We start from the raw sequence: 17,996 nt of genomic DNA on the forward strand, positions 1-17,996 counted from the left end.
GGTTCTATGAGTGTATCCCGAGGCAAGTTATCCTAGGTGTTTCCCCCGCCTCCCCAATGTAATCATTCACACACTCCCTGACAGGGCAAACTACTACTTCCTGGCGGGCGCAGCTAGTCCTATGCGCACATAGTCCTGAAGCAGTGAGTTGTGCCCACCAGGGGGCGCCGCTAAGTCGCAGCGGCTGTACCTCCGGTCCGGGGAGGTCTGCTTTGTAAACGTAGGCAACAACGCAGGCTCCGTGCGCATGCGCGGCATGTCCACACCCGCCAGCATGGCGCCCGTGGAGCACGTTGTGGCTGACGCCGGAGCTTTCTTGAGGGACGCGCCGCTGCAGGTACAGGAGATTCCACCGAGGGGCGGGGGGCCTGGGCTCCAGACCCTCCAGGGGAGCGGTGGGGTCAGGCGAGTGTGCTCACTGGGTCGGTCTGTCCGCAGGACATCGGAAGGAACATCTACACCATTCGGGAGGTGGTCAGAGAGATTCGGGACAAGGCCACGCGCAGGCGGCTGGCAGTGCTGCCCTACGAGCTGCGGTTCAAGGAGCCCTTGCCGGAGTACGTGCGGCTGGGTGAGTGTCCCAGGCCAGCCTCGTCGGGGGCTGGACCCAGAGTGGAGACAGACTGCCCCTGAGCCAGTCAGAGCATTTGTTAGAGACGGTCGATTCAGCCTGCTTTAATAGAAACCAGCAGTGTGCCCCCGGCTGCATCACACACTCCAGGCTTTGTGAATTGAGAATAGTAATAGTGTCTGTAAGGACTCCGGCATTATGCTGGCCTGCCCGTCACCTGGTGGAAAGCACTCAGGCAATACCCTGGTCGGCCCAGGGTTCCTTGAGTACTGATCTGCACGCAGATGCAAGGGACCCTTTTAAAAGACCTCTGCCCACTTATTCCTGCAGTCTACTCTTTCCCGCTGTTCCCCTGAGGCAGACAGGACTTTTCCTGTCTCCCTCTTCTTTTATGTCCTCTCTCTGTGTCTCTTTACCTCTCTTATCTTTCCTTCCCCCTCCCTCCCCTTTCTAATAAAACTTCTCACTTACGCTCTATCTGCCTGGAGTGTTTGTCAGCCCCCCCCCCCCCCCCCCCGTCACCCTCTCCCACCATGGAATCCGTGCAAGGTTCTGTTCAAGCTTTATCACAACAGTGTCTGCCTCTCAGCACTGTAGGCCTTAAGACGAATATGCCTCTTGGCACATTGGAAGCTTTCAGTAAAGGTGTTTAGATTCCTGAGAACTCAGTGGGAGAGTTCTTGCCAAGTACACAGAAGGCTCTGACTTGAGTGAAATTTCTACACCCCCATTAATTCTCTCTCGATGTAGCAATCCAAGTCAGACCAAATCAAACAATTAGAACCATGTTTAATGGATACAATGCTCCCGAACGGCCTTTCAGCCCCCCAGAGAGGAGCTGGGAAAGAGGCTGGAAAACCACAGCACACGTCTCTTTTCTGGGGCACAATTTAAATACCCTGTGGAAGATGTCTTGAGCATCTCTAGGGAAAGAGTAGTCATCATTTGGCAGGCTTTCTGAGATGTTTGATGCAGGGTTTGGAGGGAAATAAGGGAGGAGGTTTGAGTGGAACTTCCTCCATTACATTCGAACTCTTTGGGTAATGGATGCCAAAGGCTGGGGGGAAGCTTCCACCACAACAGTGAATACTGCCAGAAACTAAAGAAATTTAAAAATTAAGAACATAGATCTGAGGTCTTATATGTAGGGTGATTATAGTTTTGAACAGAGAAGCAGCCTTAATTTAAAAAAGGGTATGCAGCTGTCGTGGGGGGTGTAATCTCAGCACTGGGGAGGCAGAGGCCATCTTGAGCTAGATACTGAGACACTCTGTCTTACTGAAAATAAAGATGGGCCCAGTGTGAAGTCACCTGACTTTAGTCCAAGCCCTCTGGAGTCAGGTTCCAAGTCAGCCAGGGCTGCAAAGTGAGACCTCATCTCAATAGTAAACAACTTTTTGTTTTGTTTTGTTTTGTTTCTCTGTGTAACAGCTGCGGCTTCCTAGAACTCACTCTGTAGACCAGACTGGCTTTGAATTCACAGAGATCTGCCTGCCTCTGCCTCCTGGGTGCTGGGATTAAAGGCGTGAACCACCAACACCCGGCTAGGTGTGCAGTTCTTAAAATCTTTGAAAACCTGTCCATTATTGCACAGCAACCCTCTTTGGGTTTTATCACAGACCATGATTTCAGTTAACTTTTCTGTTCTAATGTATTCTGTTAATCTAGCTGTTTTACTTAGAGCTAAAGACTTTTAGAGCTAAGAAAGAAGAGGCTTCTGATAAAGCCAGAGCTTCAGTGAGGAACTCTCATCATGGGAAAAAACTATGCTGACTTAGATGATTTTCTTGTTGTTCTGTTATTCTTATCCTATTCCTTGATCTGATGAGAGTTTTGCCTTAAAGCTGCCTGTTGAGTGGCTTGGTGGTGGTAAATACAGACTTTTGTTTTTTCTCTTTGAGACAAGGTTTCTCTGTATAGCTTTGGATCCTGTTCTGGAACTAACTTTGTAGTCCAGGCTGACCTTGAACTCTGCCTCCTGAGTGCTGGGATTAAAAGGGTGTGCCATCAGCACCTGGCCAAATAGACTTTTCAGTCACAAAAAGGAAAAAGCTCAGAAAATAGACGTTGTAGTTTTCATGTCATATTGAGTCTTGTTTTTGTTTGGTTCTTTGGTTAGCTTGGTAGTGGTCTTTTGAAACAAGGTCTCAGTATCCTGGGTTGACCTTGAACTTTTTATAAGGCTGAGGATGATCTTAACTCCTGATCCTACTATCTTCCATCTCCTGAGTGCTGGGATGGGATAACAGGAATGAGCCACCACTCCCAGATGGGATATTGATTCTGAGATCTTTGAAAATTGGGTTTTTTTTTTTTTTTTTTTTTTTTTTTTTTGTACATGATACAGTTCAAATGAGTTGAATTTGTTTTCTTTCCATCATGTAGATCCTAGGGATCAAGCTCAGGTGGCTAGATTTGCTGTCAGGCACCTTTACTAGGCCACCTCAATGTCCCATGCTTTTTGTTTTGTTGTATGTGAGTAGGAGTTTTGCCTGCATGTGTACTCATGCACCATGTGTCTGCCTGATGCTCTCAGAGGCCAGAGAGGGCATCAGAGCCCCTGGAACTGGAGTTAGATAGTTGTGAGCCATCATGTGACACTGAGAATTTAACCTGGGTCCTTTGGAAGAGCAGCAGGTGCTCTTAACTGTAGAGCCGTCTCCATCCCCTACATAGGTTCTTTTGATACTGTGGTTATCCAAGGACCTGTCAGTTTTTGTCCTTAACTAAAGTTGGAAATCTCTTGTTTACTTGCAGTGACTGAATTTTCGAAGAAAACTGGAGACTATCCCAGCCTCTCTGCCACAGATATCCAAGTACTGGCTCTGACTTATCAATTAGAAGCAGAATTTGTTGGAGTGTCTCATTTAAAACAAGAACCAGAAAAGGTAAATCAAATCAGGGGGATTGGATTGTTTGGTTTGGTTTTTATGTTTATGTGAGTATATGAGCTTTTGGGGTGATAGGGTGGAGGGCATGCCTTTGGAGGCCTGAAGAAAGCATTACACCCCTTGGAGTGAAATTACAGGTATTTGTCTGCCACTTAGCCTGCAACATGGGCCTGGAATCTGAACTCTAGTCTTTGATTGAGCACTAAATGCTCTTAACCACTGAGCTATGTCTCCAGCCCCAGGTTTGTTTTTAATTCATGTTTTATTATGTCGTACATGAAAGTGGGAATAATAGTGATAGCTGCAGTGTCCTTAGTGTGGTTCACCTCTACATCAATATCCATAGAGCTTTTAATTTATGTAGAGCCACAGCCATGAGTATTTTCAATTAGGAGTCCATTTGCTGTTTCAGTGATGTGTGTGTGTGTGTGTGTGTGTGTGTGTGTGTGTGTGTGTGTGTGTGTGTGTGTGTGTATCTTTTCCTCTGTCTCTTATTAAAATAAAAACAAAACCTCAGAGGGCTAGAACCTGTATAACCTGGTGACCCAGATTTGAGCCTATGTTAAAAGGTAGATGCAGTGACTGGGATTTACAATCCTAGCATTCCTATTACAAAATGAGAGAGAAGGAGAATTGGTAGAAATCTCAGTCTTATAGTGCAGCAGCAGAAACAAGCCGGCCCCTGCCTGAAACAAACCACAGCAGAAAGAGAAAGCAGGTCCAGGAATCTTGTCCTCTGACCTCACTCACATCTGTGTGCTGTGGTACCCACACATCTGTACTTCCTGTCTCTCACACAATAGAGCTTTATTTTAATTCACTTAAAAGGCATGGGCTTTTGGACCTGGACCCTTTTTTGTTTTTGATTTTTGAGACAGGATCTCACTATGTAGTCTTGTTTGTCCTAGAACTCACAGAGATTCGCCTGCCTCCGCCTCCCAGACATCTGGGATCAAAGGTGTGCGCCACCACACCTAGTTCGTTCGTTCTTTATTTTTGTACGTTACATTTATTTTGTGTGTGAGAGCATACCATAGCTTGCTTGAGAGGTCAGGGGACAACCTACTGGACTTGGTTTTCTCCCTTCACTGTATGGGTCCTTTTACCTGCTCAGCCATCTTTCTGTTCCTAAATAAATCTTAAAATAATAATAACTTGGGTGGGGGTGTTATTCCCTTGGTAGAGGGCTTGCCTCACATGTGTGAAGCCCTGGCTTCAATCTCTGACAGTGTATATGTTGGGAATGGGAGTTCGTGTGTGTCCCAGTATTCTGAAGGTGGAGGCAGGATGATCAGAAGTTCAAGGTAGATTAGGCTATAAAATGAGTGTAAGGTGAGCGTGGGCTAAATTAGACCCTGCCTCAAACATAAAAAAAAAAAAAAACCCAGAGCCATAATTGGACTGTATAACATTAATATGGACTCCTAATGTCACCAAATATCCAATTAGTATTCACATTTTCCCATTCTGTAAGTATTTATTGATAGTTTGCTTTGGTGAAAATCCAAATGAAGTTTATATATAATACTTAATACATTTAGCAAATGTATTCACCCTCTTTTTTTTTTTTTTTTTTTTTTTTTTTTGAAATAATTTCTGTAGCCCGGGTTAGCTTGGAACTTGCTAGAACCAAGCATGACCTTTTACTCTGGATTTTTTTTAAAGGTTCATTTAAAAAAATGACGCATGCCTTTGATCCCAGCACTTGGCAGGCAGAGGGCAGGAGGCAGGAGGATCTCTGTGCGTTTGAGGCCAGCCTGGTCTAGATCGAGTTCCAGGACAGCCTCTAAAGCCACAGAGAAACGCTGTCTCGAAAAACCAAAAAAAAAATAAAATAAAATAAAAAAAAAAAAAAAAAAAAAAAAAAAAAGAAAAGAAAAAGAAAAGTGACACTTTGGTGTAAGAGTGTTTTGCCTACATGTATGTGTGTTCAGTTTGCCTATGTATATGTATGTTTATCATGTCTGTACCCAGTGCCCAGGGAGTTTAGAAGAGGGCTTTGGTCATGTGGGTGCTGGGAAACAAACTTGGATTTTCTGCAAGAACAAGAAGTATTCCTAACTGCTCAGCACATCTCCAGCACTGACCTTGAATTCTTGATCCTCCTGCCTTCCCAAAGCTGGGATAATAGGTATGCACTGGGCTCATATTCCTATACTATTCAGAGATACCATGCCCTTTCTTGTTTTTCAGTCAAGTTTAAAAGCCTCAAAACAGACTCATTTTCGTTTGTGTCAAAAGCCTTAGCATGGGTGCAGTTAGTAGAATGTTGCACAGTGTGCACAGGGCCTCTAGCTTTTATCCCCAGCACCTCATAAACAGGCTTGTGATGCACTCTGATAATCCCGTGCCTTCAGAGGTAGAGACAGGAAGATGAGAGAGAAGTTCAGAGTCATCCATAGTGAGTTCGGGACCAGGACTAAGTGAACTGTCTCCAAGGGCTTTAGGACATTGCAGGAGAGGCACAGCAGTTCAGCTCTGTGGCATTAGGGCACCCTAAAAGCACTTGATATTGCTGTCAGGGTGTCTGAGTGTTGTCATTTTGTCTATATTCTTGTTACTTCTAGTTTTTATATTCAATTAACTAGGGGAAAAGGGCTTGCTTTTTGTTTAATTAGCCTTAATGTTGTATTTTTAAACTAACTGCCCTTTCTCAATGCTGGCTTTCTTTCTTTCTTTCTTTTTTTTTTTTTTTTTTTAAGGTTAAAGTAAGCTCTTCAATTCAGCACCCAGAAACCCCTCTGCACATTTCTGGTTTCCATCTGCCCTCCAAGGTAACTCCTTTCAGGATCCCTGATCCTTGAGTTCCTTTCTATAGCATGCCTACTCTTGATAACAAAGCAAATTGACCTGGGCCAGGGGCATATTATTCTAGAGCTTCCAGGCCCAGCTTGCATACAGAGTGGTTTTGCCTTTAAACGTCTCATTTTCATGTTTTTAAATTATTCTGCTCCCTGGAATAGTGCTTACCTGGTATATGTAAAGCCCAGGGTTCATTCCCCTGCCCATAAAAAAAAAAAAAAAAAAAATTGTTTTATTTTAACCTCAGCCTAAACCCTCACATGAAACAGTGGGTCGTGACCACCCGTCTGATGGGCCTGAGGACCTGGAATTCAGCTCCTTCATGTTCTGGAGGAACCCTCTGCCTAATATTGATCAGGAGCTGCAGGAGCTGCTGGTAAGGCCCTGGCTTATAGTCTCCTATTGATGTCAGAGCCTCTCCACAAGCATCCTAACCTGGGAGTGTCTGTTGATGTTTCAGATTGACAGAAGGGAAGAGGAGGAAGAGGAGGAAGAAGAAGATGAATTTGAAGACAGTGATGACGATGGGGGTGGGTGGATAACCCCCAGCAATATCAAGCAGATCCAGCAGGAGTTGGAGCAGTGTGATATCCCGAAGGATGTACGGGTTGGCTGTGTGACCACAGACTTCGCCATGCAGGTGTGTGGGGTAGTAGACCCAGGCCAACATGGTGGGGTAAGGGGTACAGAGCTTCTGTAAACTTGACTGTTCATTTTGTTTGAGGGGAGCCCATCACATCAGTGACCCCACACCCTACACATATGCGTAGGGTAAAAAGAATATTTAAATTTTTAAATTAATTTTTTTAAAGATTATTTACATTGTATACAGTGTTCTACCTTCTTGCACACTACAAGAGGGCACCAGATCTCATTATAGATGGTTGTGAGTCATCATGTGGTTGCTGGGAGTTAAACTTAGGACCTCTGGAAGAACAGCCAATGCTCTTAACCTCTGAGCCATCTCTCCAGCCCTACAATTTCTTACTTAGTGTTCATGTGCCAGAGTGTGTATGAAAGTCAGGATAATTTGTAGGAGTCATCTATTTCTGTTCACTGTGTTGATGCCAGGGATCAAACTCAAGGTGTCATGTTTAGTAGCAAGCACTCTTACCCAGTGCCCAGTGAGCCATTTTGATGGTGCTGGATATTTATTTGTGTTTTTTTTAAATTCTTAACATGAGCAGTTGGTGCCTTTTTATGTTTGGACCTCTGAAGGAAATGAACAGGACTTAAATCCCCAAAATGAAAATATTTTCCCCAACAGGAAAAAATAAAAATAAAAAATCTGTTGAGAGGCTTTTGCCAATGAGACCAGTCTCTGTTCTTGGAATTGCCTGGTAACTCAGGTCCCTGTGTTCCCATCCAGGCTTCACAGGTATTCTCTAACAAAAGCCAGGGATTATAAATTAGACTAGAAAGTTAGATTCCCATAATTGTGTAAAAATTATTGCCAAATTAATGTCAAAGAAGATGATTTCAGTCCTTCCTTAACTTGTTGGTTGTAGAATGTTCTGCTTCAGATGGGGCTGCACGTGTTGGCAGTGAATGGCATGCTGATCCGAGAGGCCCGGAGCTACATCTTACGCTGTCATGGCTGCTTCAAGTATGTGGTTGAGGGTTTGGACCCATCTTCCTGATCCTGTCCCTGCTGATGGCTCCTTGGAAGAGAACCTTTTCCTTCCACCTTGGTGTTCTCTGTGGCCTATCTGCTGTCTCCACTACACTAAAATCCCTGGGACACATTGCCAAGCATGTCTCCTAGGAGCCTAGAGTTAGGGATGTGGGTTCTGGAACAGAGGTCACACGCTGGACTGTATAGATGGAAAGGGGTCTGGGATTTGCTCCCATGTGACATAGGAGGATGGAGCAAAGGGTAGAGATGAAGCATGATAGCTGTGAGTTGATAGTCAAGCTGAGTGATGGTTACATGGGGATTCTTTGTGGTTGACACGGCTACTTTATTTATGTCTGTTAATCCAGAGTACATTGGTTCACATCTAGATGCTTTCTGTCTGTGAACAGTTAGTTGCCTTCTTAGTTCTTTAAAGATGTCTTTAAATTGAAAGATTTGTTGTGAGGAACTAGGAACATAAATCATAGGGATTTAGCAGGGCATTTGGCATAAAGGAGATGTTCCCTTCGATGGACTCTCAAGTTGACTGACCGCTCCCTTCTGTTGCCTGTTCTTTGGTGGGGTGGGTGGGGCTGGTGTTTTGTGGACAGACCCTGGAGGCTGGTTGGAGTGCCAGACACTGCCACAGCCTTGCTGTAAAATATGTTCCCAGGATTTATGGGCAGACTTAGGGCCATTTTGCATCTGTGGACTGGGTCTGTGGACATCCTTGTAGGTCATCTGGAGCCTGGCTTTGCAGAAGCCTGGTATGGGATGATGCTGAAGCATTGAGGTGTTTTGCTGGGCCTGAAGTACTCTTGATGAGATTGGAGCTTCCTGGGATGGACTTAATCTTCTAGACAATAATAGCCACCTACTATCATGGTTTAATAAGGATCAGGGTAAACAGATAGTCCGAATAGATGTTTATTCAGGGAGAAATAACTTACAACCTAGGCAGATGAACACCAGCAGGTTCCACCGGATGCTCTACTCTCTGTGTCCCATGTTCCCCGGCTCCTCCTCAGACCTAGTTCCACCGGTCACTTCCACCCCTGGCTCCACCCTCCAATGGGCATAGTCAGTGCCACAGAAGGAGACAAAGTGAATATCCCACTACAACCTTTACAGTTGTGACACCGTGACACTTCTTAGAGTTGCTACTGTAGTCTTCTGTGCCTTAGTGTAATGGTTCTTAGTCTTAAATGCGTAAGACTCCTGTCAGCTTCTTATTTCATAAGCCTACTGCTATTATTGCCCCTGGACAAAGTCTCCTGGTATCTGCCCCCCCCCCCCCATTGACAGAGGGCACATTCATTTTTAGAAACTCGTGTAGTAGTTTCCCTATTTGTGTGGCGGTGGCTGCTTGTCTGCTTGTCTGCTTTCATGAGTAGTTAGTCCATAGCACCATGTGGAGGCATTTGTTGAGGTTCAGGAAACTTGTAGGTAAGAGGTTTGTCTTCTCCAGCCCTTTGACCCAGCTCTGCCTCTTCCCTTAGGGTTGTGGAGACCCTCTGAGAGATGGCTGAGACCACCTGGTGGCAAGTTGATGGTGGCAACTTTTCCTGGGTCCTCTATGGGAGCTGAATGAATGAAGTGGGGGACAGTACCTCACGTTTGTCAGCCAGAGCAGCTTACTATAGTGTTCCCTGTGGGGTTCACTTAACTCCTGCCACCTCCTAACTTCACACCCGGCTGGCTTTGGGGAGAAGGTGGGTTAGAGCAGAAGTGACCACAAGGAACTTCCATGCTGCACCCATCCTGCTGCTTCCCAGCTTTCTGGCCTTGACCAAAGTACTTGGCCTTGGTTTTCCAATCTGTGAAATAGCGGTAGTGTCAACGTCAGGTTAAGCTCGTAGAATAATGCCTGCCTATTGGGTTGTGCTTTGTTAATGTACCCACAACCCACTCTTCTTTCCTGGCCACAATTCAGTGCATTGCCCTTTTCCCTCTAAGGGAGGCAGCTGCCCTTGAACGGCATTTTCCTTTAACATGAGGCTAGCCTTTATATTCTGGAAGATGGGTATAACAAAATTTAGCCTTTTCTGTATTTCTCGTCATTTCCTTCTCGGGCTGGGGGTGGGGTCTCCTGCCTATGGTGCCAGTGTGCAGCCTTTGTGTTCCTCTAGGACGACGTCAGACATGAACCGAGTGTTCTGTGGGCATTGTGGGAACAAGACCCTGAAGAAGGTATCTGTGACTGTCCATGATGATGGTACCTTGCACATGCATTTCTCCCGGAACCCCAAGGTGCTGAACCCTCGAGGCCTCCGGGTAAGTGCCCGGAATCAAATGACTAAGGGGGAACTGGACAGAGTGAAGCACACCTAGAATCCTAGCACTGGGCAGAGGCAGGAAGAGCAAGAGCTCAAGGCCAGCCTGGGCTCCTAGACCCAGTTTCCAAAAAGACCAGAGGACAGGAGTGCCGACCTAGTCACCTACTGGTGGGGCCAGGAGCCCATGGTCTCAGTACACAGAAGAAAGTGCAAAACAAGCCACCTGTGTTTCTTTTAAGGTTTCTTTTATCTGCAGTGTTCTGCCTGCATGTATCCCTGCAGGCCAGAAGAGGGCACCAGATCTCATTATAGATTGCCATGAGCCATCATGTGGTTTCTGGGAATTGCAGCCAGTGACCTTAACCTCTGAGCCACCAATGTTTGTGTTTCTTAAAGAATTGGAAGGAGAAACAAGGAGTGATTCTGAACAGTGAGTGTTCAGTGGTGGCCACTTGATTTGGGAAAGGCAGAGCTCAGCAAGGGTCACCTGCAACATAGTAGAGACCAGATTTGTCCGGGAGTTGAAAGGGCATTTAAAGTTAAAGGAGTGTAAGGGGTCTGAGCTCTGTGAAGCAGAGGGCGGAAGGTGAGTGCACAGTACAGGAGAGTTGGTTGTGTGTGAATGGATCAGGAGAGAACAGCCAGCTATGTAGTGAGTGGCTCATGCTGGAATTCAAGCATTCAGGGGGCTGAGGCAGGAAAATTTCTACAAGGTTGGAGGCCCTCATGGCTACAGAGTGAAACTGTCTCCAGAAGTGGGAGGGTGTCGAGAGGAGAGGAGGCTCTGAGAGGTAGCTCAGCAGTTAAGAGCAAGGGCCACAGTGGGGAGAGTGTGAGAGTGCAGAGCCTGACTGCCACTCCCCTGGAACCCTGGCCCCACTCAAACTCAGCCATCCTCCTGCCGCAGCCTCCTGAATGCCAGGATTGCAGGTGTGCATACCGCACCAGTTTCTCTTTGTGTTTTTGGTGTTCTTGGCAGTGTTATTAGGCACTTCTCTGCATTGTAGCAGAAGGTACATGATAATTAGGTGACACTTCTCTCTTGGTTAAGGTTTCTGCACTGTAAAGTTACAGTTACTCTTATATAATTGTTTAGGTCAGTTATGACTGTTAATTATCACATAATTGTACTGTTTAGTTGGTTGGTTAATTTTTGTGTGAGTTGTTTGGTTTTTCCAGACAAGGTTTCTTAGTGTAGCCCCGACCTTCCTGGAACTCAGGGTTCTGCCTGCCTCTGCTGCGATTAAAGACTTCATAATTGTTTTCTAATATTGTTCAGTGTTCTGTATTCCAGGACAGTCTACTTGAAATAATAAGAACTTTGAATTCTATGTTTTTGTTTTTGTGGTGCTGGAAATCAAACCCAGGTTTCACATGTACCGCACAAGCACTCTACTGCTGAGCTCCAGTCCAGTCCTTACTTGTTTCATGTGTGTGTAGGTGATTGTACACACCCAGGCAGAGGCCAGAGGCAGATAGATACTGGGTGTCTTCCTCCAGCACTCTCCCTTTCTTCCCTCTCTTTCAAGGCAGGGTCTCCCTGTGTAGTCCTGACTGTCCATTGTAGACCAGGCTGGCCTTGAACTCAGAGACCTGCCTGCCTCTGCCTCCCTAGTGCTGGAATTGAAGGTGTGCCACCACACTGGTTGCTTTTGTGTATTTTTGTTTTCTGCTATAGGCTATGCTCTGTTTCACTCATTTTGAAGCTTATGTATTTCCATGCTTGGCGAGTGAGAGCCCTTTCAAACTGCATTCTTGAGTGTGTCAGCTCTTCTTTGCACTCATTCTTAGTCTTCCAGCATAGCAGAGTGTTTCCAGACCTTCAAACTCTCTTGTCCCTGCCCTAGAGTAGCCCTTTTTCTTAAGAGGTGCGTATGTGATGGTGGTGTAGGGGTGTGAGAAAGGTGTAAAGGTATGTGTTTTAGTTTGGTTTGAGACAAAGTCTCTTGTTTATTCCTGCTTCTAACTTCTAAGTGCTGGGATTATAGGTTTGTGCAAACACCCTTGGTTTATGCGATACTGGGGATCAAGCCTGGGGCTTCCATGCATTGCTAGACAAACTCAACAAATTGAACTACACATTACCCACCCCTTGCTGACCATGTGTAACGAGTACGGTTTTTCCGCCTGCTGCCCGGTCTTGTCCCGCCGCCATGCCGCCAGCCCCAAATAATACACAGAGACTTTGTATTTGGTATTATACTGTTGGCCTGGTTACTTGTTTCTTATCGGCTAGCTCTGCCTTTAATTATTAACCCATTTGTGCTGATCTATGTATTTCTCTTACCGGGGAGCAAGCGGCATACTGCTTTCTTCAGACTCTCCATCTTGACTCCTCCTTACTACTTCCTATTTCCTCCTTGTCTCCTAGTCCCTCCTATCTTCCTTTCCTATTGGCCAACAGTGCTTTATTATTAACCAGTATGAGAAACATATACAGAATGACATCTCCCATCATCTCCTCTTTTCTGTTTAAATAAAAAGAAGGGGTTTAACCTTAACACAGCAAAATATATAACACAATGGTTATTCAATAAGAATCACAGTTAACAATATTTAGTCCATTAACATTTAGCAAGATTAAAGGAAACTATTCTATCATCTATCCTATATTTGTGAATCTAAAGTCCTATATGTATCTTATCTTTAAACCTAACTAAGGAAAACTATAACCATAACTATTTGTCTTCAACTCCATCAAAGACCACAGAAGGATAGTATATAAACTGTAGAAATGACAGAGACAACTCACTGCCTGGTCACCCGAAGTTCTTTTGTAATCTTCCATCTTCAGCCCATAGGCCATAGTGTGTCTGGCAGACTATTCAGCAAAGCAGGAAACTTTAAACTGTCTTCTTGTATTGGCAGTTTGTCAGTCACTTTTCTCTGTGTCCTGCAGACTGTCTGGCAGATTCTTCCATGAAGCAGGAACTCTGTAGCAATGTCCATCTTGTATCAGAAGTCACTTTCCTGTGGGTCCTGCATGTCCAGTTTATACATCACAAAGTCAAACAGTCCAGACAAGAGGAGTATCTTGTCCAAATGGCTAGTCTTGCCATATTGGAGGCAAACTCCATAACGAGTTTCTTCAATGTCCATCTTCCTTTCTGACGCAGGTGGTGTTGCCAGGAGCATTGGTGCCTCTTTGTCAAGAAAAACCCTAAACCATTTTAAATGCCATATTCTGTAGGTCTTTGAAAGGTTTGAAGAATTTCTATCTATCTCATATACATCTCTGTGTATCTTGAAAACTTAGCTAACTTAACTCTAAGCTTTGACTATCATAGGTAATTATCTATAATCTGTACTACATTATACAATACATTTCTGAATGAATTATATAAACACAATACCTAAACAAAAGAATATACACATCACAAAATTGACATTAAATTGTATCAATAAATGAAAATACATTCCAATACAAAGTATCCATATCTATACCATAATTTCCTTTTTACCTTTAAAAAGAATATTGGTTGTGATCATTACCCATTTATAACCAAGTCCATTTAAATGAAACCAAACATTTATAAACAGTATTTGGGAATTTGGGCGTCGTTCTTTCCAAACTACTTCCTGCTGATAGGGGGCGCTGTCGTGGGGATCCTAAGAAGATGGCTGTAGTCTGCAAGGCTGCCTCGTTCAAGCTATTTTGAATGTTGGATCACCAGGAACGCTGTTTCAGGGGGCCTGGCTTGATCAAACCACATTAGTCTGGAAGGAATCCACAGCTTTTTATTTCCTGTTGAAACAAAAATAGAAATCCTTTTCCCCAGTAACTTGTCCTTGAACTTAAATGTTTGAGTCAAAGCATTTTTAAAATATATAAATTGAATTAATCCAGCAGCATTTCCTTTATCAGTTGTTATTTTCTCAGCAGTCAAACAATGCAGAGACAACACAATAGCATACAGTAACCAGATTCTCTCTGAGCTTTTCATCTTTACGTGCCTTTATTATTACTCTGCTTATTTTACTTTTATTTTTTTTTTTTTTATTTTTTTGACATAGGGTTTCACTGTGTAACTCTTATCTGTCCTGGAATTTACTCTGCATACCAGGTTTACTTTGCAAATCACAGAGATCTGCTTGCCTCTGTCTCCTGAGTGCTGGGATTAAAGGCGTGTGCTACAACACCCAGTTCCTCTTTGTCTCTTTAAAACCATTTTTTTTCATGTCTACGTATATTTTAAAACACACTGTAAACCTTTAGAGGTTTTTCTTAATATGAATCTGTCTTTACTGTAAATCTTTATCTTCGTCTGGCCACAAGTCTTTTATCTGGTAAACAACAACATTGCTAAAATGAAAGTCATAGCTGTGTCAGCCACGGTTTACCAAAGATGGTGGCGGGTACTTTTACCGCCAGCACGGAAAGTTGTGCTCACTGCCTTGCTCTGTGCTGCCATCCAGAAAGCATGCTGCCAGCTTGGAGATGTGGTCACTGCCATTGCCATCTCTCATACACACCAATAAATTGTTAGCAGAGTTATTTAAAAGCTGTGCGGTTTTTTTTTTTTGTCGCTTAAGCTGAGTCAGGAATCTTCCCTTAAAGGAGCCGCGCGAATATCTGCTTGTCTCTAGCAAAGCAGAGTTCAACTGAGAAAAATGCTGCTACCAAGAAACCTTTTTAACCTTTTGTTAAATTTTAAGTGGAAGTTCTTACTAGCCACGTTGGGCGCCATTTGTAACGAGTACGGTTTTTCCGCCTGCTGCCCGGTCTTGTCCCGCCGCCATGCCGCCAGCCCCAAATAATACACAGAGACTTTGTATTTGGTATTATACTGTTGGCCTGGTTACTTGTTTCTTATCGGCTAGCTCTGCCTTTAATTATTAACCCATTTGTGCTGATCTATGTATTTCTCTTACCGGGGAGCAAGCGGCATACTGCTTTCTTCAGACTCTCCATCTTGACTCCTCCTTACTACTTCCTATTTCCTCCTTGTCTCCTAGTCCCTCCTATCTTCCTTTCCTATTGGCCAACAGTGCTTTATTATTAACCAGTATGAGAAACATATACAGAATGACATCTCCCATCAACCATGAACTTGCTGTATAACCAAGGATGACCTTGTACTCCTTGATCTTCCTACCTCTATCTTCCTGGATTTGGGTGTGTACCAGTATGCCCAGCTAAGAATGCTTTTTAGTAGCAAAGGTTGCAGCCCTGGTCATGAACCCAGCACCACAGAGTGCATTCAGGCCACCTCACCCCATTCATAAGATCTGTCGTTTTGTCTTTGCTCAGCCTAGAAGCCATGTGGCCATTTCAGAGCTGCTAATGCACATCTTTGGGGAAATGGCAGCAGCTTCGTAAAGTTCTCTGTCCCTTTGTGTTGAGCTGAGAGTGTGTAGTGAGTGTATAGTTAAGATGCCTTCATATTTTCTTGTGTCGTTGAGGTAAGCATGGTATAAGAAACATGTCTTGTTGGCACACAATGGGCAGGACAGTTCTGTATGCCTGCATGGGGATCTGAAGGGACACCAGTAGACAGCGACTACTGTGAGCAGATGTGCCTGTTCTAACAGCCTTCCCTCTTACTGCAGTACTCGCTACCCACTCCCAAAGGGGGCAAATATGCCATCAACCCCCATCTGACCGAGGATCAGCGCTTCCCCCAGCTGCGACTCTCCCACAAGGCCAGGCAGAAGACCAACGTGTTTGCCCCTGACTACATAGCTGGGGTATCTCCCTTTGCAGAGAATGACATCTCCAGCCGCTCAGCCACTCTGCAGGTCCGGGACAGCACCTTGGGAGCTGGGCGGAGACGCTTAAATCCCAATGCTTCCAGAAAGAAGTTTGTAAAGAAAAGGTGACATTGCAAGCCCTGCGGGCAAAGCAGATTGCAGCTGGCTGCTGAGGAAACCTGGAATGTCTTTTCTGCACACCAGTTGCACAGAAGCAGTACTCCGGGGCTCTCTGGACTGCCTGAGACTCTGCTGCATGGGGTTGCAGTACAACATGGTTGCCCTGCATATGAGCATCCAGAGCCAAGACCTGGCTGTGAGAAGGGAACAAACTTGAAGCAGAAAGAAGGGTACCTTGGAGCAAACATTGAGCCTCAAGTTCAAAGAAGAGATACCTAAATGGCAATCTTTTCCTAATAAACTTTGATGGCCGGCTCAGATGTGTTTAAATTCTTGTATCTGTGGTGGACATGGATGCTAACATGACATATATCTGAAAACCAATTATAGATTATTTTTTTTTGCCAGAAATTATAGGTATTCTATAATAAAGCTTTGAGTTTTTAACTTTTTTTTCCCCAAAAGCAAAACAGTTCAGTCATCCAGGAAATTAATATAGTAAATCCACATCACAGCCTTTCATTTGGGTCCATACTTGACTAACATTTGGTGTCTTTACATACAGTATGTGTCTTCTGGGGAAAGAAGATCATTTATATAACTGCAGTGTATTAATCAAATTCAGGAAAATTCCTTCTATTAAATATATACTCAACCCAAGATAGTTCATTCCCATCAGCTGCTTATTGTTTTTACAGCTGCCTAATACTCCCATCATGCAAAGTTACTAAGTAGTTCAGGGCTCTGAGGAGAGATCAGTGTCAGGCTTTATGTGACTTGACCATATTATCACTAGGTAGATAGAGATGTCAGCTTAGTCTGTACATACTTCTAAACAGTGTGTGCACCTGAGAACACTGAGCCCCTAGGTGGTCCCTAGGGGCTGATACCCACTAGGAGCCTAGCATTCAGGGGCAAGTAGTCAGTGGCTAGAACGTAGAGCATGTCACTCCCTGCTTCCCCATTTCACTTCTACCTACATACAGAAAAATAAGGCAGCGTTGTATTAACAACATCGCTTTGTCTTACTATTTCATTGTATTTATGTTAAAAAAACAGTCGGCGCAGTGATGGCACTAGTGTTTAATTTCAGTACTGAAGAGGCAGAGACAAGTGGATCTCTGAGCTCCAGGCCAGCCTGATCTAGAGTGAGTTCCATGACAGCCAGGGCTACACAGAAACCCTGCCTTTAAAAAAAAAAAAAAAAAAGCACTGGCTGCTCTTTTACAGGACCCAGTTTTGATTCCCAGAACCAACAATGGGGCTCACAACTGTCTAACTTTGTTTCCTGGCAATGATGTAAGATTTGTGTGTGTGTTTAAAAAAAAAAAAAAAAAAAATTCAGGGCCAGCAAAACACTATATTGTGACCTGAATTAGATCCCCAAGACTCAGGTGGAAAACATTTCAGCCAGGTATGATGATAAATACCTGTATTTCTAGCATGTGATAGTCTGAGGCAGGAAGATGTCAGCTTTCAGACCAGCCAGGGCTACATAGCAAGACCTTGTCTCAAAAAAACCAACCTGGCTGGAGAGATGATTCAGCACTTAACACTTTTCTTCTTGAAGACTTGGGTTCAGTTCTCAGCTCATAACTCCAGTTTGGGAGGATCCAATGCTCTCTTCTGATCTGTGTGGGCTCATCATGCATACGGTGGAGGCAAAAATCAAATACACTAAAATGGGCACCCAAATAATTGGGGACTGGAGAGATGGCTCAGTGCTGGGCACTTGCTCCTATTCCCAGAAGATCTGGGTTTGGTTCCCAGCAGCCACCTTGATGCTCATAATCTATAACTCCAGTTACAGGGGATCTGAGGCCCCTGCAGCCTTCTGCACACATGTAGGTACACAGGCATACATGTAGGTAATACATAACATAAAACAATAAATTTTGGTTTTGGAGAAGGTTTTACTGTGTAGCACTCACTCCCTGGCTGTCCTGGAACTGGCTCTGTAAACTAAGCTGGCCTCAGATTCCAAGATCTTCCTGACTCTGCCTCCTGAGTGTTAATATTTTTTTTTTTTA

The 17,996-nt window shown here is 44.4% G+C and overlaps 1 protein-coding gene across 1 annotated transcript; it reads left to right on the forward strand.

The window, feature by feature from the left end:
- Positions 1-233: 233 nt before the first annotated feature.
- Nob1 (NIN1 (RPN12) binding protein 1 homolog) lies at positions 234-16,350 on the forward strand. Its single transcript, XM_051201431.1, has 9 exons — positions 234-337; positions 439-571; positions 3,329-3,459; positions 6,165-6,236; positions 6,512-6,640; positions 6,725-6,904; positions 7,773-7,870; positions 10,009-10,153; positions 15,706-16,350. The coding sequence occupies exons 1-9, from the start codon at positions 248-250 to the stop codon at positions 15,973-15,975; spliced, it is 1,248 nt and encodes a 415-aa protein (XP_051057388.1). The 5' UTR covers positions 234-247; the 3' UTR covers positions 15,976-16,350.
- Positions 16,351-17,996: the final 1,646 nt, after the last annotated feature.

Source organism: Phodopus roborovskii, unplaced genomic scaffold (assembly GCF_943737965.1).
Source record: "Phodopus roborovskii unplaced genomic scaffold, PHOROB, whole genome shotgun sequence".
NCBI lineage: Eukaryota > Metazoa > Chordata > Mammalia > Rodentia > Cricetidae > Phodopus > Phodopus roborovskii.